The sequence below is a fragment of the Monodon monoceros genome, unplaced genomic scaffold, assembly GCF_005190385.1.
Source record: "Monodon monoceros isolate NGI ecotype Baffin Bay Population unplaced genomic scaffold, NGI_Narwhal_1 Super_Scaffold_16, whole genome shotgun sequence".
In the NCBI taxonomy this organism is placed as follows: domain Eukaryota; kingdom Metazoa; phylum Chordata; class Mammalia; order Artiodactyla; family Monodontidae; genus Monodon; species Monodon monoceros.
Genome location: NW_021703772.1, coordinates 62,094,117 through 62,119,370, shown reverse-complemented (window position 1 = coordinate 62,119,370; position 25,254 = coordinate 62,094,117). Strand labels below are relative to the sequence as shown.

At 34.8% G+C, this 25,254-nt stretch overlaps 1 protein-coding gene across 1 annotated transcript in view; it reads left to right on the top strand.

The window, feature by feature from the left end:
* The window catches only part of UBR3 (ubiquitin protein ligase E3 component n-recognin 3), a 229,015-nt gene that overhangs the window by 171,610 nt on the left and 32,151 nt on the right, over positions 1-25,254 (top strand). The window contains exons 30-31 of the mRNA XM_029224835.1: positions 7,104-7,209; positions 15,151-15,254. Of these exons, the coding sequence (XP_029080668.1) occupies positions 7,104-7,209; positions 15,151-15,254 (210 nt within the window). The remainder of the gene's footprint in view (positions 1-7,103; positions 7,210-15,150; positions 15,255-25,254) is intronic.

The window sequence follows — 25,254 nt, the reverse complement described above, 5'->3', positions numbered from 1 at the left end:
TTTATTAAGAATGTTTTATTAAAGTTACTCAATTTCTTCATTCAAGTGATTTGAAAATAGACATGGAATGCCATAGATTCCAGTGAAGTTCACAGGCTTTCAGCACTTTTTGCCATGATATTCTTAGTGTATTTCTCAAGCAGAAATTGTTGAAACCAGTGGCTGGGGTGGGGGTGGGAGGAAGAGGTGTCATTGATAAATTATTAATATTGGAGGATAATTTTTAAAAACTTATCTTTAGTTAGATCAACATCTTTCTATATCTTTGAGCCTGAGCTTTCTGCTTATTACTGTAGTTTAACTAAGGAGCCAAAGTTCATATCACAAATGGATTTCATGATTTTATAGAGATAAAAATTAAACTTTAGTCAAGAAAGGTTGAGGCAAACCCTTGCTTTGACATTTTCATTTGAGGTGCTTTAACTTAATTTTGACATAATATATGATCTTTTCAAGGAATGATGCACACAGTGGAAAACTGCCCCCTGTGTTTGTTATTCATAGAAGGCAATCCAGCTTAGATGTGTGCATGCAGCATGCAGCTCAAAGTAGTTTTAGTTGCTCAAAGAATGAATTTTTGGAGAATTCAGAGTTAGAGAAAATTATTTTGATGTTAATTTCACCCTGCAGTAAGGCTTCATAAAGATATTGTTTAATATCACAAAATTGCTATTAAGTAGTCTAATCTTACTCTTTAACAGTGGTAAAATTCTGATATCCATGGCTTAGTAAGGTCTTTGCAGATTTAAAAAACTATGAATTCTACAAATAGGTTGGATCACAACTTTTGTTCTATTCTTTTTGTTACCCCATAACAAGAAGAAAATTTGGCCACTAATTATTATAGTGGTCAAAGTACATAAATTAATATAAAAATGTAGAAATTGCCTTCAGACTCAACTCTTCATGAGTGGGCAGATAGTTTAATGGCAAGCTGATTTAATCTCATGGATTCTGTTTTTCATAGTATCCAACCAGAGGATTGTTGTAAGAACTCAGTTTTACAATGTATGTTCAAGTCTTCATAGACTGTAAATCTCAACATTACTGTTTCTACTACTTCAATACTACCATCATCAAATTGGGGGTGGGTGAGGAGACCAGAAGCAAGATAAAAGTTTATTTTCAGCCTAGTCTTTTTTTGAAAAAAGCACTTAACAAACCTTAAGTTTGACCTGTTAAAAGATGGGGTTAGAAGGACAGAATGGGATTTATTCCCGAAGACTGATACAGCTTATTTATTGGGAACAAAATACATTGTTAATTTGGGGTGGCCTGGGTTAGAGGTGTGGTTTAAGATTTTTGAGCTAAGAAGAGTGGCTTCAGCTATTCTTTAAAGTTTTTCTGCAGGTCCTGTGCTTTGTGGCCCAGGTAGCTAGGCCTTCCTGTGTTAATGGTGTGGTTATTCTAGGAACTAAGTTCCACAGATAATAATTTCCACTGTCAGGGCGTAGGGGTCCTGAGATCTTGCTTGGCTTAGGGCAGGGCAGCTCCTTTTTTCAGCAGGAGCTGAAAAAAGTTTTCAGGTTCTCACTTGGGAGTTCCCTCCATCTTTCCATAGGTAATTTATCAGGACTGTGTAGAGGAACCGGGGAAGCTGACTCTGCTGTGAGAGGTGTATATCCACACCAGTTATATTAACCCTAGGATAAATGGGTCAGAACCATTTCCTTACTTTGATTATTAATAAGTTATAGAGAAATTGAAAATGTTTTTTCATGGTAATTTAGAGAGTCATTTGGCTAGTTGAAATTTTTTTCATTGACAAGTATTTAATCAGTGATAACTGCACTGATAGAACTAAAATTTTGAATGATCTGGAAATGCAGACCCAGTTAAGTTTACCTTAGGTAAATTTTAACAGTGGTACAATTTTAGACAGAACCAGTTTATAAAAGTCTTTAGGATAAGTCTTTCCTTTAATATGTATTTCTGTCTTAATAACCAGTATGAGTGTTATACTAAGAAATAATCTGCCTGTTTAGAACTCTTACATGTTTAGAAATGACTGACAGAGACGCAGAATTTCCAACCTGGTACTGAGCTCAGTAAACATCTGTTTCAAAAGCATTTTTGAAAAATATGTTATGAAAAACATATAACATATAACAAAAACATATGTAACAACTTTGTGTTCAATTTCCTTAAGTGGATACTCCCCAAGTCATAAAAATTGGCATAACGGTGTTTCGTGTGTGTGTATGGTATTCATAGCCATACGTGTAAAACTCTTAATTTTACAATGAAGTTGGAGTTATGTTTTTATTTTATAGATTTTTTTGGTATAATAGTCTTACTTTAATATTGATACAGGTAGAAGAGGTTGCTAAATCTTACCTTTTTGTTCCAGCTGAGAGTTCTTATATTTAAATCTTTGGTTTTTTTCAATGACAAATCAGTCTTTCAGTGGTGTTTTCTGTTTTAGTAATGATATGTTTCTCTTGTGATTAAGTACATTATAATACCTTAGACTTGTCCCAGCTGTAAAGAATTTGATTAGGTATTGCAGAAAATAGAGTTCATTGTCCCAGATGACTTGTCACGGCAACCAACATGGGGAAGAAGATAGTGGGAGCAAGTAAGTCAAGCACTACTTTAGTAGTTAGAGTTGAGAGGTCACTGTCTTTGGGGCAGTGAAATTAGGGCTAGTTAATTGGCGTCTTTCTTGGTTACTAAGCCAATATGTCATTACAGCAGAAAAGGAAGAGTATAAATCCATCATGAATTTTAGGCTTATATTATATGATTTAAAAAACTAGGATTGTTGACATATTCATACAGTATTCAGCATGCTTAAAAAAAATTCTGTTAAATGTCAAGCACTGTGCTAGCCTGGGAATTACAAAGAGGAAAAGAAACAAGTTGTCTTTTTCAGAGAGATTTCACCATCTCATAGGAGAGGAAAATGTGAAAAATAATTACAGGGCTGTATTAGAAGTGCTAAAATAAAGGTAACTCAAGTGTAGAGAATGCGTAAAGTAAGGGATGATCACATCTGTCTCAGGTGCGGTATTAGAGAAAAATTTACAGAGGAGCACTTGAACTGGCTCTTGAAAGATGAATCACGTTTGCCTGGAGAACAACAAGATGCTATTCTAGGCTGAGAGAACATCTTGCAAAGGCAGACTGAGACAATATGACACATTAGTGAATAGTTGCTAAATAAAGTAAAGGGAGGAAAGAAGGTTAAGTAATAAACCAGAAAAAGAAGATAGGGGTTATCTCATGAAGCGCTTTCTATGCCTGTTCTTTCAGTGGTTCACCAACCATTTATGAGATAATATGAATAGATTTATTGTTTACAGGAATTGGAAGGGGGTGAAACAAAAGACATAAAACTGAATGAGGACATTGTTGAGTAATCTAATTGAGAAACGATGTAGGGGTGGAGTAGAGTAGAAGAGGGGTCATAGGAGGCGGAACCAATAGGATTGGTAATCAACTGGCTATGGAGGGCAAGAATGTGGGAGATGACTCCCAAGTTTTTCCTTGGATGTTTGCATGGGCAGTGATGTCATTCACTCAGATGGAATTATAAGAGGAAATGAATATTGGAGCTAGGCTGGGCTATATAATCAATTTAGTTTTGGATATATTGATCTTTGTGGTGCCTGTCAAACATCTGAAGTGCTAGAAAAATTTGTGAATTGTAAACTTACAGGTAGAAGTGGAAGTTGAGCTTATGTGAAGTAGCGTGTGCAGAATGAGAGGGAAAGAGGGCTCAAAGGGATCCCTTTTCCTTTCTTATGGAGAATGCCACCTTTTAGAGTTCAGTAGAGGAAGAAGAACACTTACAAGTAATTGAGAAGAAGCTGGGGGAGAACCATGGAAGAGTGGTACCAAAAGTTCAGGGGAGGAGAGAGAAGAGGTTAAAAATATATGTTAATATTTTGTATAGAGTGGGAGTTTTATGTGGAGACCTAATGTGTCTAATGTAGTCATAATCTCTAATTTAGCTGTATTATCTCATTTATAAATATTAAATTTATTATTTGGAATTTATCCTTAGAAACCATATATGTATATACATGTATATAAACACACTGTCTGCATACTACAGATGTATGCTATTACCATAACTACTATCACTTAAAACAGCCCAGAAAGTTGGTATTATCCCCGTTTTGCAGATAATAAAACTAAGGTAATTTGCCCAAGGACACATGGCTAGTACAGAGCTTGGATTCAAATCCAGGACTTCCTGGGTCCTACTAGGCAGTGGTGCCTGTTTATTGAAATCACAGCACACCTATAAGTTAATGGTGTTTCTCATTTCTAAACCCTTTTATAAATGTAGGTCTAAACTATAGAGCTTTAAAATGTGTCATTCCAAAAAAAGTTATCTATTCCTTTTGCTGTTATTATTCAGAATTTTAATAATGTGCTTTCTTGGTATAATTGCTTTTCAACTTTTAAAATGTCATGAACATAGTTGGTGTTTAATACATTTTTCTATTATTTTTTAGTCTTTAACTTTTTGATATGATCAAAGGTTCTCTTCATCCTATGTCTGCTACTGTCAGTATGTGTTTAGTATACAAGATTTTTTTTAAAGCCCTGATTCCTTTATTAGAGAATGGTATTTATTTTATTATTATCATTTTTTATTTTTTTGGCCATCCCATGCGTCATGCAGGATCTTGGTTCCCCAACCAGGGATCAAACCCGGGCCCTTGGCAGTGAGAGCACAGTGTCCTAACTACTGGACCGCCAGGGAATTCTCTCAAAGATATTTTTGTTGCTAAATAAATATTAGAGTTCATTCTTACTGATAGGTCTCAGACTAAATTTTTAAAACACAGTGAATTATATAAACATAGTGAAAAGTATTGATTGTTATTTGGCCTGTTCTTTTTCCTGTTGAAGTTATCTGCAGTTTCCAGCATTGTTTTTGAAAGGTAGATGTACCTCATTAGATATGTTATCATCCTTCAGTTCTAGTTAAAACCAATACCAAAGACTCTTGTTATTTATTGTATTTATAGCTTTAGAAGATGCTGCAGGGTTACAATCTCAGCTTTTCATAGGAATGGAAAGGGGTGTGTGTGTTACAAAAGGAATTTTATACTTTTCTTTTCATCATAAAAACCCCAAGGAGAACTGGAGTGGTAGAAATAACTAACAAGTAGGAAATCTTGAATTCTGTTCTTAGCTTTTCCAGTAAATATTAGGGTGACCTGGCAAGGTACTTCCTTTCTCTGGGCCTATTTCCTTATGTGTAGAATGAGGGAATATAAGAAGATAAAAAAGTTTTCTTCAGCATTTGTATTTCTTTAATTATGGTAAAGGCTTCGAAAGTAGGCAGATTATAACATTACTTTTATGCTGGCCATGGTTTCAGTGCAAAACAGGTTAGTAAAATTGCAATGTCTATGCTTTTGATTAAATCAAAACTTCAAGTTAATTGACCATCTTGAAAGGAGATATTAAAGAGAGCCCTTTGATTCACTTAAAACCTATATACAAAGAACGCAAAACTTCTCAACTTGCAACTTGAGTTAATCTTAATATTTTCTGCTAGAGGAATTTATTTTTTTTAAATACTTTTAGGTTTTAGACACTTTTTTAAAAGTTATAAATTATATACTTCATAAAAAAAGTCTCTTATGTGTAATTGAATTGAAATAAAATAAAAATGACCAATATATTTTTCATCATGTTATTTCTCTGCTAAAAATGTCTCTTGTTCTTAGTATTACCAATGGAACCAGATTACTAGAAAAACTGAAAATTTGGGAAACTTGTCTCAAAACTGGGGATAACAGTATTACCTACCTGGTAGAATTTTTGTGAAAATAAATTGAGATAATCCGTATAAAGTGATTATTAAGCAGTGCTTGGCACTAATAAATACTCAGCTAGTGTTAACCATTAATAGGATGAAGAAATTTTAAGAGGATTTAGACTATACATTGACTTATAGACAGAAGGTGAAGCAGGATCAGGCATTTAGACTCTCCTGTTTGTTATAGAGACACCAGATTGAAACAGTTGTAGGTACAGAGTGTTAGTCCCATTTCCTTTACCCTGCCCCACAGAGTGGAACATTTATTTTGTTCATCTTATAGCTCTCATGTCTTACAAATAACTTCCCCAAACTACTCCCACCACTAATATTACTCCTCCTCCTCATAGTGATGGATCTCAAGTTATTCTAAAGTATAGTTAATTTCTAAGTCAGTTGCTCAGAGAAACAAAACATTGTTTAGTTTTGAATATTTTAATTTAGAGAGTGACAACAATATGTTTGTGTCATTTGGCTTTTTTCTTTCTGGTTTTAAGAATTAGTTTTAATCACATGTCAAAAAAGTATTATCTAACATTCTAGAAAGTGAATTTTGATTCATTTTAATTCAAATATTTTGAGTATTAGTGGCAGAATAGTTTAGTCCGATCCTTGTCATTTATACCAGAAAATGCACATGTGATATGAAAGCAAAATTTAGGATTTTTTTCCCAAATAATTGTAAAAATTTTAAACAAAATTTTCTTTCTAAATGTCATAGCAGAATTTTGTTGAAAGCTAAGACTGGTAGATTATTGTCATGGTTTAGGTAGAAGAAATGAAAATAGCCAGAATAATCCTCTTAAATAATCTTATTTCCATTATTTTTTCTTCATGTTGAATCAAAAGATGATGAAGTCACAATTAAATCTAATGAATATTTAGGAGAAAATATTAGGTAAAGAAAGATATTCACCTAACAGTGGTTTATATGGAAGTTATTGTCCATATTACTCAGAGTAGGGTATTGAAGATAATAGTGAATTTTGGTTAGGAGATCACAATAGTGAGAAGTACAAGTTACCAAGCCTGAAGCATAAAGCCAAGGAAAAGTAGGTCTCTGACAGGAGAAGAAAACAAACCATTCCTGTATTAAGATTGAGCGTAAGGACAGTCCAAATTCTAGTACAATTTATTTGGATATATATTTCAGAGTTTACCTTAAAAGAGAGCATGAAGTAGTTGGTACTTAAACTTGGTGAATTATAATTATAAGGATAAGAAACATTTCCTTATAAATTAGCTAGAAATTTTGCCTGAATATTGTTCTGGACAAATTTTGTGAACCTTCTAATTACCTTTTCTTCAACTTTTTTAGATCAACTGTTCCATGTATTAGCCTTGCACATGCGGCTTTACAGCATTGATTCTGAGTATAATCCTTGGAGAAAGCTCACACAGTTACTAGAAGAGATGAATTCACAGTAAGTATTATTGAAAGATTAAAATCAATTAAAACTGTTTTTGAAAAATAGTTAAGTATAAAAATAGGATTGAAGTTCTTTATAAATATGTGAATTTTCCTTATGAAACTCAGAAATAAAAATTGAAAACAGTTTATTATTATACTTTCTGTACAAATTGCCTAAAAATTCCTACTAAGTGAGAAAGTCTTTTAAAGAATTTCATTGGTTTTTATGCAGACAAAACATTCAGATAGAGGCACAAAATGGCTGGTAGTCTTTTTATGTCAGAATTGATCAGTGGGTTCAGGTAACCGTAGACTGATCCCGTCATTGTAAAGTTCCCCATAGCCTTTCACCTAATGATTTTTGAAACCTGTGATTATTCTTGCCTAAATCCAGTATTTCATTAGGTACTGAGAAATAGTGATTTTAAAAAAACCACAAAAATTTTCCTTATGATTTATTAGCTAGGTTGTTTTTATAAAGAAAAACTTTCCCAGTATCAGCTGTTTAGTTACCCTGAAACATAGTTTGGCAAGATGAATGCTTAATTCTTCCCTATTTATAAATCTTCAAAGAAATGAGTTGATACCCTAGCAACTTCCAGTGGTGACCGATAAGTTGTGGTTATTATGATCTCATGGATTTTTATATACTTGATGCATTTCACTCCATTTCAGACATTCTTTTTTTTTAATTTTTTTTCTTTTTCTTTTTCTTTATTTTTGGCTGCGTTGGGTCTTCGTTGCTGTGCGCGGGCTTTCTCTAGTTGTGGTGAGCAGGGGCTACTCTTTGTTGCAGTGCATAGGCTTCTCATCGCGGTGGCTCCTCTTGTTGCGAAGCATGGGCTCTAGGGCACGCGGGCTTCAGTAGCTGTGGCGTGTGGGCTCGGTAGTTGTGGCTCATGGGCTCTAGAGTGCAGGCTCAGTAGTTGTGGCACACAGGCTTAGTTGCTCCACCGCAACTAAGTGTGGAGCAACTAAGTGTGGGATCTTCCCGGACCAGGGCTCGAACCCGTGTCCCCTGCATTGGCAGGCAGATTCTTAACCACTGTGCCACCAGGGAAGCCCCATTTCAGACATTCTTTTCAATGCAAGTTGCTTCCTTTTAGGTTAGTGAGAATCCCTTTAGGTTGGCTATTGTACTTCAACATGATCAAAGTAGTCTTTGATAATGCCTTTGCTTTCTGACACAGTAAGTTGACCTGGGTTTATTTTGTACATTTTCCACTCTGTACCTGGAATCAGCCATTTCTCCATGTAGTTCCTTTTAATGGGAAGTGGTATTTAGACATCACAATCTGGGTGCTAAGGAGTATCCATAGCTACTGTGCTATTATTGCTTATAGGCCATTCCAGTGGACAGGATTAGGAAATATTTTTTTAAGGAGAAAGATCTTGAGTTCTTACTGGTGTTTGCAATTTACACATAAGATTGTAAGGTTATATTTTGTTTCTTAACTTTTTTGTTATTTACATCTTTTTTCTCTTATTCTGGAAATCTTGGTTCCTAGTGATATTAATAACAGCATTACTATTTGCATAACCTACAGTATAACTACAATTCTTCATTTTAAATACCAATATTAGTACTAATTATAATTTCTTTTTGTCCTTAGAATATATACCACTAGGGATGTACAGACAAAATACTAATTTCTAAGTCATTTGAAGTAACTTTTTCTTGTGTGGTTATGCTCTCAGCTTGATTTATAGTTTTTATTTATCTATATATTTTATAGATTTATTGTTTTCTTTTTTCCCCCTCAATATTTAAAGCAATAGTGCCCAGCTGTAGGATAGAATGTAGGTTTGTATATGCTGGAAAGATCAATAAGATACATTTAAAAAGGGGGGGGGATAAATTAGAAGTTTGGGATTAACATATACACATTACTGTATATAAAATAGATAATCAACAAGGACCTACTGTATAGCACAGGGAACTCTACTCAGTATTCTGTAATAACCTATATGGGAAAAGAATCTGAAAAAGGATAGATATATGTATAACTGAATCACTTTGCTGTACACCTGAAACTAACACAACATTGAACTATACTCCAATATAAAATTAAAATTTTTTTAAAAGGCAAAAAAAAAGATATATTAAAAAAGCAAAATTTTCAAAATCATTGTTATAATTCTATTTTTGTTTAATAATAATAAAACAAACTATGGAATGTTATTAACTCTGAAAAGATTGCCTTTTTTACCTTGATTTTTTAATTTTAATTATGTAAAACGTATTTTTTCCAAAGTAAAAATTATATAATAAAGTAAATTCAGAGATATATGTCTTTCATTTCTGTCCATTTGCATTTCTTTTTGTGAACTCCCTAAATCTAGTTGTTGGTCTTTTTCTTCTTCATTTAAAAAATATGTTTATGGATTGTGGATATTAGTCCTTTGTGTGATAAGTTGCAAATATATTTCACCAGATTGTCTAATGTCTTTTGTGTGTGTGTATGATTTTTTTTGCCATGCAAAATTTTATTTTTAATGTAGTCATATTTATTAATCTTTTTTTTTAAAATTAATTCTGGAACTTGATGCATTTTGACTCAGGTCTTTTTCTGGTTATAAAAGGATTGATTCATTCATTTTTTCTTGTGATGAGAACTTTTAAGATTTACTCTCTTAGCAACTTTCAGATATACAATACAGTGTTACTAACTATAGTCACCATGCTGCTCATCACATCCCTATATGTACATTACATAACTGGAAGTTTGTACCTTTTGAACATCTGCACCCATCCCCATCCTCCATCCCCCACCCCTGTCTATGCAATCACCAGTCTGTTTTCTGTATCTATGAGGAGTTTCTTTGTTTGTTTCTAAGATTCCACATATAAGTGAGATCTTATGGTATTTGTTTTTCTCTGTCTGACTTACTTCACTTAACATAACGCCCTCAGGGTTCATCCATGTTGTCACCAATGGCAGGATTTCCTTTTTTATGGCTGAATAATATTCCATGGTATATATATGCCACAATTTCTTTATCCATTCACTCATTAATGGACATTTAAGTTGTTTCCATGTCTTGGCTATTGTAAATAATGCTGCAGTGAACATGGGGGTGCGTATATCTTTCTGAGTTAGTGTTTTCCTTTCCTTCAGATAAACACCCAGAAGTGGAATTGATAGATCATACAGTAGTTCTGTTTTTTTAATTTTTTGAGGAACCTCCATATTGTTTTTCATAGTGCCTTCACCAATTTACAATCCCACCAACAGTGCACCAGGGTTTCTTTCCTTTTCTCCCCATCCTTACCAGCACTTGTTGTTTGTTTTCATTTTGATGATAGCCATTCTGACAGGTGTGAGGTGGTATCTCATTGTTGTTTTGATTTGCATTTCCCTGGTGATTAGTGATGTTGAGCACCTTTTCATGCACTTGGTCATCATCTGTATGTCTTTAGTAAAGTATCTACTCAGATTCTCTGCCCATTTTTTAATTGGATTGTTTTTTGCTATTGAGTTGTATGAGTTCTTTATGTAGTTTGGATATTAACCTTTTATCAGATATATGATTCTTCTATTTCTGTGGCTTCAGTTTTTACAGTTACAACTCTAATCTATTTGGAATGTTTCAAAATGTATGGTATAAGGAAGAGATTCAATCTTATTTTTTGCCATATAGTGATCAAATATCCTACTGTTTTGCCTTCCCTACATGAGTAAATTAAGACATGTATGCGAAGAGAGAGGAGAGAGAGAGAGAGAGAGATGGAAGAAAAGTTGAGAAAGTGCTTTGCTTACTGATATGGAAAGATTCCATTCAGATACAATATTAAAGGAAAAATTCAGGAGCACTAAATCTGTACTTTATGCTACCACTTGTATAATCAAGGGGAGATGAGAAATAAATTTGTATTTGCTTGTTAAAATAAAACAAAACAAACCAGATCCATACATACGTGGATATTGGATTTATAGCATAGATGGAACTGTGGAGCAGTTGGGGAAGCACAGTCTTTATAGTGAATGGAGCTGGGTTAGTTGGATATTTACATGAGAAATAATTAATATTGACTCCTACCTCATGCAGAACCTATTCAGATTTTGCCAGTTATTTCAGTAATATCCTGGGAAATGCAAATGCAGTGCAAAGAAAATTCAAGATCGTGTTTGTGTTTAGTGTCATGTCTCTTTAATTTCCTTCAGTGTGAAATCTTTCCTGACTTTGTATTCCATGACATTGACTTTTTTTTAAGAGCTCAGGCCAATTATTTTGTAGAACCCCTCAGTTTATTTTTGTCCAATATTTCCTTGTGGTTAGATTCAGGTGATCAACTTTTGGCAGAAATATCGCATAAGTAATATTGTGTTCTTTTTCGTGTGTCACATCAGGAGACACATGCTGTTGATTTGTCTTCTTATTAATGTTAATAACTCTGATCATTTGGCTAATGTGGTATCTGCCAAGTTTTTCCACCGTAAAGTTATTATTTCATCCTTTGTAATTACTAATTATCTGGTGGGGGTATACTTTGAGGCTATGAATAAATACCGCTACTTCTCAGAAAAAAAAAAATTGTGTGTGTGTGTTTGTGTTTGTGTTTGTAGACAAAATTAGTAAGCTGTGAGTATTTTGTATGTTCTGGCTAAGGAAAATAAATCACTTTTCTTGATAGTAGCTAGTAATTTTCTTTCCTGGCTAGACTTGCATACCCAAGGACAGGGATGGTGTGCAGATGAAGTATTAGAATGCCTAACTCTCTGAGTCTAAGGATACTCAGCAAACAAGAGGTTTCTTAAGTGTAGTATTGGTGAATTAAAAGTTTTAAAGACCAGAGGTACTCTGCTTTCCATATTACTGATTGCTGGGTTGTGTTCTTTTATAGCCCTAAGATTAGTAGGATAGTACTCAATGCTGCGAACAGTTATCCAGTGTTTACATCATGCTACACATTTTTGTGCTTTGCATATATAATCTCATTTAATCATCACCATAACTGTATAAACTAGGTACCATTGTTGTCTCAATTTTTACATACAAGGAACATGAGGCTTAGAAAAGTTAATTAACATGTTCTTTAGGGGCACACAGCTGTGAAGGAGTAGAGCTGATCTGAATCCAAATCTTTCTGATTCCAGAACCTAAGGAAGCATAGAGTAATAGCTAAAAACTTAGGCTTTGGAATCAGAAAGATTTGGAGAGATCTGAGGAATTTCTGGAAAATCTGGTTGATTTTTTTTCCCCTTCTTATTTGCTCTCATTTTTATGGTTCATTAGTTCACTAACTTGTAATATTACAGTTGATTATGTCATCTGTGTTTCATTTCTGTATAAGAGTTTTAAAAATGGAAGTATCTTTTTCTGTATTCTCACTTTTAATCCTTTTACAACATAAAATTCTATGTCTAATGATATAGGTTTCTCATATACACTTTTGTCTATAATCCTCATGAAAATTATTTCCTTATTTTCTTTAAATTTCACTGTGTTGATAGTTACTTTGGTTTAAAAAAAAATGGGAAAATTAGGCCTATTAAGTCTAACCCACCCATTTCCCCGTATTATCCATGGAATTAATAGTAGTGTACAGTTTTTATAATCTGGATTTTAAAGATTACCTAAAAACTTTGAGATAGAGATAATTATGTATTTTAAAATATTAAGCATTTAACAGATACTTATCACAATGATGATATTAAACCCCACATTAAAAAACTGTGGTTGGGACTTCCCTGGTGACACAGTGGTTAAGAATGCAGGGGACACGGGTTTGAGCCCTGGTCCAGGACAACCCCACATGCCGCGGAGCAACTAAGCCCATGCGCCACAACTACTGAGCCTGCGCTCTAGAGCCCGCGAGCCACAACTACTGAAGCCCACGTGCCTAGAGCCCATGCTCTGCAACAAGAGAAGCCAATGCAGTGAGAAGCCTGCACACTTCAAAGTAGCCCCTGCTTGCCGCACCTAGAGAAAGCCTGTGTGCAGCAATGAAGATCCAACACACAGCCAAAAATAAATAAATAAATTTATTTATTTTTTAAAAAACACCAAAACTGTTGTTGACTTCTCTACAGTGGGGTGTATCCATTCATTCATTCAGAACATGTGCTTACTGTGTGCCAGGAAAGATCCATTCCTGTGTCCTGAGATGATTGTTATTATCTTAGTAGCCAACAAGCTCCAGGTTATTGTTTTTGTAAATTTTTCCTGATTATGAAATTGTAGTTATTGTACAATGTTTAAAATGTACAAAAATGTTGAGAAAGAAAATGAAACAATCTAAAATCTCATAACCTACCTGCTATATATAGTTTATTACAATTTAATGAACTCATGAACCATAAAAATGAAACATAATGTCTTATAAAAATGAGAGACATTTCTTTGCAGTCTCTTTTTTTCTCTGTGTGTGTGTGTATATATATACACACACACGCAGAAATGCCATGTGTAAAATAGCTAGTGGAACATGCTGTAAAGCACAGGAAGCTCACCTCGGTGCTCTGTGACAACCTAGATGGGTGGGATGTGGGGGAGAGGTAGGAGGGAGGTCCAAGAGGGAGGGGATATGGGTGTACATGGAGCTGATTCACTTCACTGTACAGCAGAAACTAACACAGCATTGTAAAGCAGTTACACTCCAGTAGTAAATAAATACATAAATACATACATAAATAAAAATGGAAAAAAAAACTGTTTGAATCATATTGTATCAGTTTTAGAATCTGCTTTTTAAAAATAACACCAACCAAATTCCCACATCATTAAAAATTCTTTAAACGATACGCCTAATTTATTTATTTACTCCCAATTTAATTTACAGACGTACAAATGCTACCACTTGTGTAATCAGTGGAAAACCATTTCTGTGGGAATTTGAATAATAGGTGAAGAAATGGTGTCCCGTCGATTTTTTTCTTTTTAAGAACTTTGGTCATGTAAAGAAGAGATGCCAGAGAGACTTAAGAGACAAGAAATGCTAGGATTCATGGCATTAATGGAAGGTTACCTTTGGAGAGAAAGACAAGTATATTAAAGAGATATTTGTAGAGAATAGAGCCATTCAAAGAGCTGTCATCCTCTGCCAGTTATTTAAGCTTCACAGCAGCAGAGATTGGTTTACTCACATATGTGTCCAGTGCCTGGCATACAGTTAAGTAATCACTATATATTTGTTGAGTGATGAAGCCTAGTAAAAGATTTGAGCAATTCTTGTTTATCCCAAGTCTAGTCTGAAGTGTAGCTTCAGAATTTAACCAATTCTGGAAGCTTAAGATTAACTTTTTTCTGACATTAAAAATTAAACCTATGACCAAAAATTGAAGCTTCTAAAGGAGTTTTAAAAATTCTTTTAGAGTGAAAAGAGCTGCTTTATAATATATTCTATGTGTTTTATAGTACTATACATTCCTTAGATTTACTATTTTATCTTTTATAGTGTATTTTAAGTTCTGCTTTGGTTATTATTTTTCTTTGAAACTTTGAAACTGTTAAAAGATTTTATTTGAATTTTATATTAGTCATAAAGTTGAAACAACTTTTAACAAGAGATATTGACCATGCCTTTTCAATGTAAATTATTTGTGAATTTTTTTTTTATAACATGAATATTTCTTCTTTAGTATGAAGTTTGTCATAGCAAGTGTCCTAAGTGCCACCCCATTTGTAGTGGAACTAATTCTCTTAAGCTCCGTTTAATGCTTTGTTTGATTTCTGTAATCTAAGAGATCAGAAAGTTAATCATAATCAAGTTAATATATCCTAAGACCTAACAAATTTTCTATGTAATTTTTTCATATTAGGCGGAGTCAAGGAAATATGTGAACCTAAAAGGTTTTATTTTTAGGCCAAAAATATGGCTCTAACTTTTTCTTCTGAGATTTCTCAGTTGCTTATGAAAGTTGATTTCTGTTCCATAGACATATATGTGAAATATAAAACGAATTAGAAGGAAGATACAATACTGTCTAAAGTGTATGCACTTTTCTTTTAGGCTGGGAAATGAGGAGCAACAGCCTGAGGTTCCAATCCTTTATCATGATGTTACATCCCTTTTGCTTATCCAGATCTTAATGATGCCACAACCCTTACGCAAAGGTATGTCTTTATAATTTAGATTCTTAGATTATATTGTATATATAATGAATATTCTAAAAATTATAGGCATAAGTATAGCATTCAGTCTGATGGAAATGTTCTGAGGTAAATAGCATTGTAATCATATATATCTAAAGAAGATGACAGTGAAATAGTTTTTTTCCCTTGTAGGTCTGTTTTTAGATTTTTAGTCAATAATAAGGTAAAGACATGGGGAAATCACTCTTTGTTTTTAAAAAATTAAAATGATACAAAATGTGAAAAATAGAGCAAACTGTCAGCCTTAATGCCTCTACGTTATCTACATGCATACATACATATTTTGATATAGTAGTATCATAGAGTTATTCAAAATGTGATGACCCATTATTTTTAATTAGTGTTAGTATCATACCAGTATGATATTAACAGAATTAATATTATATTAGAAACACTTTAACTATTGTTCCACAGTTGTATGAGTTCTGTGAGTTCTTTGTATATTTTGGATATTAACCTCTTATTGGATACATTGTTTGCAAATATCTTCTTCCATTCAGTAGGCTACCTTTTTTGTTTTGTTAATTTTTCATGGTAATTTTAGGAAAAGAATAAAGTGTCTGATACTGCCTTCAGATTATGTCCTATTTACTTGTATGATTTTTTCACATTTGGGTTTTATTATTTTACATGTACTCTATCTTGTCCTAAAAGAAACTTGGAGCATTTTATGTCACCTTAACTCTAAAACAGTTTATGGAAAAGAAACTTTTGCAGACATCTCAATCCTCTTTGTCTTCTTGTTTATCACCTGCACTAAGCCTGGTACTTGTAGGCAAGCCAGTAAATAAATGGATGTTGAATAACTGTATCTCTGCAGGAGATTATAGATTCCCTGGATTACTTTTGCAAAACACAGCACAAATACTGTTGCATAGAGTGCATACTCACTAAATATTTAATTGTCTGATTTTTGAAAATTTCTTGTGTTTTCATGCCTTACCCACTGAAGAAAATCTGGTTTACTTAGATTTTGTTTATATTATTCCAGAGTCAAGCTGTTGTCTCAGCTTGGCATCAGTATCCTTTGAACTATATTCCTGTTTTAGGATCTTTATTTTGATGAAAAATCAGAAATATGGATAAAGATTTACATGTGATATCTATTTAAAAAGTTGTTTAATTTCATGAGTTATAATGTTGCAAATTTTTAACAATGTTGAATTGCATGCTAACAACAAAATGATGACTTCATCTTCTGAAATAGTGTGATGAGATAGATGTGGCATCTACCTAGTTCAGTCCTCACAGCAATTTAGAATATGAAGTAATAATTTTCATTTGTGATTCTGAGGAGAAATTCACATTTTAAAGAGCCTCAGGCCAACATTTCTACCTTACCAGACTCTTTATCATATGTGATCAGTAGGGGCAAGCTTTTATTATAGGGCCCTTGAAAGTGCCTTGTCTCCCTACACCCTTCCTTTTTCCTATCATGCAGTAGCACTATAAAACTTAAAATCTGTACCATTGTTTAAAGTCTGTGTGCTTTTAAGGCATTTAAAATAAATATTGATCTTCCTTTGTTTACCCTCAGGTAGGTTGATTGTGATTTTTGGTTTTTTTAAAAAACAGATTGAGAGTAGATATCCAATTCCTTTTTCTCCTTTTTAAATTTTGATAATTACATGTGAAGGGATTTGCTCTCTGTTGTAACCTTGGAAGACAGCAACCTGTTGACTTAGTATACACCTCAAATGAGTGATTCCTTGTTTTTTCCCTAAGTCCCTAAAATGCATTGATTTCACACATGGCAAGTATTCAGTAAATAAATATTTCTTAAATGAATGAGTGAATGTGAGAACTTAAGCTTAATCTGTGACTTTAAACTTCCAGTTTAAATATTTTTAAAATGATGATAATCAAGGCAAAGTAACAAAAAAAAATTAGTGGTTTGCTACAACAAAAAGCTAAAATTATGCTTAAAAAGTCGTTGTCATTTTTTAATGCATCATTTCTTTTTAATTAAAAATTAATTTATGTAATTTATAATGAGAAGAAACTAAATGTGAGTGGTATTTCTAGGCCATGTAAATGACTTACTGGTTAAAATCATTTTGTGCTTAGTAGACAAATTCTCTAAGTTTTAGCATTCTATTAAAACATTTAATCGTCATGAGATACTCTGTTTTTAATTTTGATACCGTCCTTTCTTGGTTTTCCTTGTATCTCTTTTTCTGCTCATTTTCAAGGCTCCTTTTCATTCACCTCTTCCTCTTCCCATTCTTTGAGTTGTTGCTTGGTTCCTGACCCCTTCTCAATTTTACCTTCTTTCGTATAGCATCATCTGTACCTATTCTTTGATGATTCCCACATATTCTAGCTCCAGTCTACAGCTCCGTGGTGAGCTGCAGATTTCTACACATGCCTCAAACTCAACATATATAACATTAATTCATTTTCTTCCCATCCAAACTTGCTCTCTTCCTCTGTTTTCCATTTTAGTCAGTACTACTACTAGTTACTCTTTGTAGAATGAGAGTCTACCATTATTTTCTACCTCCAAAGCTCTACCAAATGCTGTAATTTCTGTCATCTAAATACTTCTCTAATTCGACCCATTCTTTCCATCAGGCCATCTAATTTGACATATGCTAGAGTACTTTTGCTATCTGCTAATAGGTGTTCTTGCCTCTAGCCTTGTTTTAGGCCCTTTCTCCTGAGAAGCAGCAGTGAATATTTTAAAATTCAAATCTAATATTATCCCTATCCTGCTTAAAATTACTTCTCATTGCCCAGTCTAGATTCTATAAATCAAATGCTTACAGATATCAAATAAGTAACGTAAATAGTAATATTAATAACAACAGATATTTACTGATTGCCATTGCCAATCACTATTTTAAGCATTTAACTTAATCCCTTTAAAGCAGGTGATATTATCCTCATTTAACAGATGAAAAAATAGAAACAGAGTGTTTAACTAACTTGCCTAAGATCAGAAGAGTCAATTTAAATCTAGACAATTTGGCTTCATAGCCTAAACTCATTCTTAACAATAATGTCTTTGGTTTGATATAAATGGGAGTTGGGGACTGTGACAAGTTAGAGAATGCATGCTTGGCCGAAGAGAACACTTACTGTTCAGCTCCCGATACCTGTCGTCATGTAAGAATGTGGACCCAGTATTGTCAGATCTTCCTGTTTTTTAAGAGTAAGTGGAAATCTGGACTTTTACAAGAAATATCCGAGTTTTAAATGTCAGTAACTAAAGACAAAACAGGATAAAGACAAACCAAACATCTCTCCAGGCTGCATTCAGACAGGTAACCCTCAGTTTGCAACCTTTGGTCTTCGGCATAAAGATTACTTTTCTAGCTTCATCTCTCGTAGATTGCTACTCATAAGTCTAGATACATTGGACAATTTACAATTTTTGTAAGTCTTGGGCTCTTTTTGTGACCCTTGTACAAACAGCTTCCTCTGTCTGGAATCCCCCTTTCGTTGCCTCATTCCATCTTTGCCTTCCTTATTATGGCTTATTTCTCTTAATCATTCAAGACTAACTCTCCTCTTTGGGGCAGGAGGCTTGAATTTTTTTCTATTCCCTGCCCTTAGTCTATAGTTCCTCCTCCTGTTTGCTCCCATCACACCCTGTACATACATACAGCCATCTGTCTCTCTTACTATCCAGACTCCAAGTCCTTATTGTCTATAACCTGGCATGCGTTAGGTGTTAAGATATTTAGAAATCCATTTAGAACTAGCTTATAAGCACAAAGAAAGAGCACTGATGGACTCACATAACCAAACTGTAGGGATGACCAGAACCATGGCTTCAGATGCTAGCAGGGTTCTTGCCATCTTGGGTCTATCCCTCTCTCTGTGGATCTGCTTCATTCAGCCTTGCCTTAGACAGTCTCTGCCATAGACTAGGAGCATGACCTCTGCTATTTCCAGACTCACATCTTTACACCTTCCCTTTGCCTCCAGTTAGAGAAATCCCAGATAGGTACTCTGACTGGCTCAGCTTATATCAAGTTCCCACCCCAACCCATAAACATTGGTAAGAGAAAGCATGTGTGTGTGTATGCATGTGTGCACAGGCACACTACACACACACACACACACACAGAAACACACAAATTTAAAATTAGGCAAGATTTTCCTTAGGGCATGATTTTTAAGGTGTCATCTGACTAATTTAAGAGTTAGCCAGGTTACAGGGAGGGAGTAATTCCACTTGAACAGAGACCCAGTAGAAGGATGCCAAATACTTCTTTTAAAAAGGTGAGTCTTGCTGTAATAAACAGACATAAAAGATTGCAGGGGGCAGGTAATGCTGATAAACCACTGTGCAGAAAATAGTTAATAAAGAAGGCCTGAGTGCTATCCTTTGAAAGGCCTGCTTCCAAGGTTGGCCCTTGACTGGTATCTGGGAACTTTGATTTTGGGAGAGTTTCCACCATCCCACTGATAAGAATGGCTCTCTGTGCCTAAACTGTACAAACAATGTGGTTTATGCTGAACATACCTGCTTTCTTTCTGGGAATCTAGAACTTTGGAATGTGCTAGGCAGTGGGTACCTATGTGACCTGCTCCCAATAAAAATCTTGGGCAGAGTTTCTTCTTTCTTTCTTTTTTTTTTTTTTTTTTTAATCTTTATTGGAGTATAACTGCTTTACAATGGTGTGTTAGTTTCTGCTTTATAACAAAGTGAATCAGTTATACATATACATATATCACCATATCTCTTCCCTCTTGCGTCTCCCTCCCTCCCACCCTCCCTATCCCACCCCTCTAGGTGATACCAAAGCACCGAGCTGATCTCCCTGTGCCATGCGGCTGCTTCCCACTAGCTAGCTATTTTACGTTTGGTAGTGTATATATGTCCATACCACTCTCTCACTTTGTCCCAGCTTACCCTTCCCCCTCCCCATATCCTCAAGTCCATTCTCTAGTAGGTCTGTGTCTTTATTACTGTCTTTCCCCTAAGTTCTTCATGACATTTTTTTTCCTTAAATTCCATATATATGTGTTAGCATATGGTATTTGTCTTTCTCTTTCTGACTTACTTCACTCTGTATGACAGACTCTAGGTCCATCCACCTCATTACAAATAGCTCAATTTCGTTTCTTCTTATGGCTGAGTAATATTCCATTGTATATATGTGCCACATCTTCTTTATCCATTCATCCGATGATGGACCCTTAGGTTGTTTCCATGTCCTGGCTATTGTAAATAGAGCTGCAGTGAACATTTTGGTACATGACCCTTTTTGAATTATGGTTTTCTCAGGGTATATGCCCAGTAGTGGGATTGCTGGGTCGTATGGTATTTCTATTTGTAGTTTTTTAAGGAACCTGCATACTGTTCTCCATAGTGGCTGTACCAATTCACATTCCCACCAACAGTGCAAGAGGGTTCCCTTTTCTCCACACCCTCTCCAGCATTTGTTGTTTCGAGTTTTTTTTTGTTTGTTTGTTTTTTTACCAGTTTCTCTGTTTTGAGATTTTTTGATGATGGCCATTCTGACTGGTGTGAGATGATATCTCATTGTAGTTTTGATTTGCATTTCTCTAATGATTAATGATGTTGAGCATTCTTTCATGTATTTGTTGGTAGTCTGTATATCTTCTCTGGAGAAATGTCTGTTTAGGTCTTCTGCCCATTTTTGGATTGGGTTGTTTGTTATTTTGGTATTGAGCTGCATGAGCTGCTTGTAAATATTGGAGATGAATCCCTTGTCAGTTGCTTCATTTGCAAATATTTTCTCCCATTCTGAGGGTTGTCTTTTGGTCTTGTTTATGGTTTCCTTTGCTGTGCAAAAGCTTTGAAGTTTCATTAGGTCCCATTTGTTTATTTTTGTTTTTATTTCCATTTCTTTAGGAGGTGGGTCAAAAAGGATCATGCTGTGATTTATGTCATAGAGTGTTCTGCCTATGTTTTCCTCTAAGAGTTTGCTAGTTTCTGGCCTTACATTTAGGTCTTTAATCCATTTTGAGCTTATTTTTGTGTATGGTGTTAGGGAGTGATCTAATCTCATACTTTTACATGTACCTGTTTAGTTTTCCCAGCACCACTTATTGAAGAGGCTGTCCTTTCTCCACTGTACATTCCTGCCTCCTTTATCAAAGATAAGGTGACCATATGTGCATTGGTTTATCTCTGGGCTTTCTACCCTGTTCCATTGATCTGTATTTCTGTTTTTGTGCCAGTACCATACTGTCTTGATTACTGTAGCTTTGTAGTATAGTCTGAAGTCACAGTGCCTGATTCCTCCAGCTCCATTTTTCGTTCTCAAGATTGCTTTGGCTATTCGGAGTCTTTTGTGTTTCCATACAAATTGTGAAATTTTTTGTTCTAGTTCTGTGAAAAATGCTATTGGCAGTTTGATAGGGATTGCATTGAATCTGTAGATTGCTTTGGGTAGTAGAGTCATTTTCACAATGTTGATTCTTCCAATCCAAGAACATGGTATATCTCTCCATCTATTTGTATCATCTTTAATTTCTTTCATCAGTGTCTTATCATTTTCTGCATACAGTTCTTTTGTCTCCTTAGGTAGGTTTATTCCTAGATATTTTATTCTGTTTGTTGCAGTGGTAAATGGGAGTGTTTTCTTGATTTCACTTTCAGATTTTTCATCATTAGTGTATAGGAATGCCAGAGATTTCTGTGCATTAATTTTGTATCCTGCTACTTTACCAAATTCATTGATTAGCTCTAGTAGTTTACTGGTAGCTTCTGTAGGATTCTCTATGTATGGTATCACGTCATCTGCAAACAGTGACAGCTGTACTTCTTCTTTTCCGATTTGGATTCCTTTTATTTCCTTTTCTTCTCTGATTGCTGTGGCTAAAACTTCCAAAACTATGTTGAATAAGAGTGGTGAGAGTGGGCAACCTTGTCTTGTTCCTGATCTTAGTGGAAATGGTTTCAGTTTTTCACCATTGAGGACGATATTGGCTGTGGGTTTGTCATATATGGCCTTTGTTATGTTGAGGTAGGTTCCCTCTGTGCCTACTTTCTGGAGATTTTTATCATAAATGGGTGTGGAATTTTGTTGAAAGATTTTCCTGCATCTATTGCGATTATCATATGGTTTTCATCCTTCAATTTGTTAATACAGTGTATCACATTGATTGATTTGTGTATATTGAAGAATCCTTGCGTTCCTGGGATAAACCCCACTTGATCATGGTGTATGATCCTTTTAATGTGCTGTTGGATTCTGTTTGCTAGTATTTTGTTGAGGATTTTTGCATCTATGTTCTTTAGTGATATTGGCCTGTAGTTTTCTTTCTTTGTGACATCTTTGTCTGGTTTTGGTATCAGGGTGATGGTGGCCTCATAGAATGAGTTTGGGAGTGTTCCTCCCTCTGCTATATTTTGGAAGAGATTGAGAAGGATAGGTGTTAGTCTTCTCTAAATGTTTGATAGAATTTGCCTGTGAAGCCATCTGGTCGTGGGCTTTTGTTTGTTGGAAGATTTTTAATCACAGTTTCAATTTCAGTGCTTGTGATTGCTCTGTTCATATTTTCTATTTCTTCCTGATTCAGTCTTGGCAGGTTGTGCATTTCTAAGAATTTGTCCATTTCTTCCAGGTTGTCCATTTTATTGGCATAGAGTTGCTTGTAGTAATCTCTCATGATCTTTTGTATTTCTGCAGTGTCAGTTGTTACTTCTCCTTTTTCATTTCTAATTCTATTGATTTGAGTCTTCTCCCTGTTTTTCTTGATGAGTCTGGCTAATGGTTTATCAATTTTGGTTTTCTTCTCAAAGAACCAGCTTTTAGTTTTATTGATCTTTGCTATCATTTCCTTCATTTCTTTTTCGTTTATTTCTGATCTGATCTTTATGATTTCTTTCCTTCTGCTAACTTTGGATTTTTTTTGTTCTTCTTTCTCTAATTGCTTTAGGTGTAAGGTTAGGTTGTTTATTTGAGATGTTTCCTGTTTCTTAAGGTAGGATTGTATTGCTATAAACTTCCCTCTTAGAACTGCTTTTGCTGCATCCCATAGGTTTTGGGTCGTCGTGTCTCCATTGTCATTTGTTTCTAGGTATTTTTGATTTCCTCTTTGATTTCTTCAGTGATCACTTCGTTATTTTTTTTTTTTTGTGGTACGCGGGCCTCTCGTTGTGGCCTCTCATGTTGCGGAGCACAGGCTCAAGATGCGCAGGCTCAGCCACCATGGCTCACAGACTCAGCCAATCCGCGGCATGTGGGATCTTCCCAGACTGTGGCACGAACCCGTGTCCCCTGCCTTGGCAGGCGGACTCTCAACCACTCCGCCACCAGGGAAGTCCCACTTCGTTATTAAGTAGTGTATTGTTTAGCCTCCATGTGTTTGTATTTTTTACAGATCTTTTCCTGTAATTGATATCTAGTCTCATAGCCTTGTGGTCGGAAAAGTTACTTGATACAATTTCAGTTTTCTTAAATTTACCAAGGCTTGATTTGTGACCCAAGATGTGATCTATCCTGGAGAATGTTCCATGAGCACTTTAGAAAAATTTGTATTCTGTTGTTTTTGGATGGAATGTCCTATAAATATCAATTAAGTGTATCTTGTGTAATGTATCATTTAAAGCTTGTGTTTTCTTATTTATTTTCATTTTGGATGATCTGTCCATTGGTGAAAGTGGGGTGTTAAAGTCCCCTACTATGAATGTGTTAGTGTCGATTTCCCCTTTTATGGCTGTTAGTATTTGCCTTACGTATTGAGGTGCTCCTATGTTGGGTGCATAAATATTTACAGTTGTTATATCTTCTTCTTGGATTGATCCCCTGATCATTATGTAGTGTCCTTCTTTGTCTCTTCTAATAGTCTTTATTTTAAAGTCAATTTTGTCTGATATGAGAATTGCTACTCCAACTTTCTTTTGGTTTCCATTTGCATGGAATATCTTTTTCCATCCCCTCACTTTCAGTCTGTATGTGTCCCTAGGTCTGAAGTGGGTCTCTTGTAGACAGCATATATATGGGTCTTGTTTTTGTATCCATTCAGCCAGTCTGTGTCTTTTGGTGGGAGCATTTAATCCATTTACATTTAAGGTAATTATCGATATGTATGTTCTTATTCCCATTTTCTTAATTGTTTTGGGTTTGTTATTATAGGTCTTTTCCTTCTCTTGTGTTTCTTGCCTAGAGAAGATCCTTTAGCATTTGTTGTAAAGCTGGTTTGGTGGTGCTGAACTCTCTCAGCTTTTGCTTGTCTGTAAAGGTTTTAATTTCTCCATCAAATCTGAATGAGATCCTTGCTGGGCAGAGTAATCTTGGTTGTAGGTTTTTTCCTTTCACCACTTTAAATATGCCCTGCCAGTTCCTTCTGGCTTGCAGAGTTTCTGCTGAAAGATCAGCTGTTAACCTTATGGGGATTCCCCTTGTGTGTTATTTGTTTTTCCCTTGCTGCTTTTAATATGTTTTCTTTGTATTTAATTTTTGACAGTTTGATTAGTATGTGTGTTGGCGTGTTTCTCCTTGGATTTATCCTGTATGGGATTCTGTGCTTCCTGGACTTGATTAACTATTTCCTTTCCCATATTAGGGAAGTTTTCAACTATAATCTCTTCAAATATTTTCTCAGTCCCTTTCTTTTTCTCTTCTTCTTCTGGAACCCCTATAATTTGAATGTTGGTGCGTTTAATGTTGTCCCAGAGGTCTCTGAGACTGTTCTCAATTCTTTTTATTCTTTTTTCTTTATTCTGCTCTGCAGTAGTTATTTCCACTATTTTATCTTCCAGGTCACTTATCCGTTCTTCTGCCTCAGTTATTCTGCTATTGATCCCTTCTAGAGTATTTTTAATTTCATTTATTGTGTTGTTCATTGTTGCTTGTTTCATCTTTAGTTCTTCTAGGTCCTTGTTAAATGTTTCTTGCATTTTCTCTATTCTATTTCCAAGATTTTGGATACCTTTACTATAATTATTCTGAATTCTTTTTCAGGTAGACTGCCTATTTCCTCTTCATTTGTTAGGTCTGGTGGGTTTTTATCTTGCTCCTTCATCTGCTGTGTG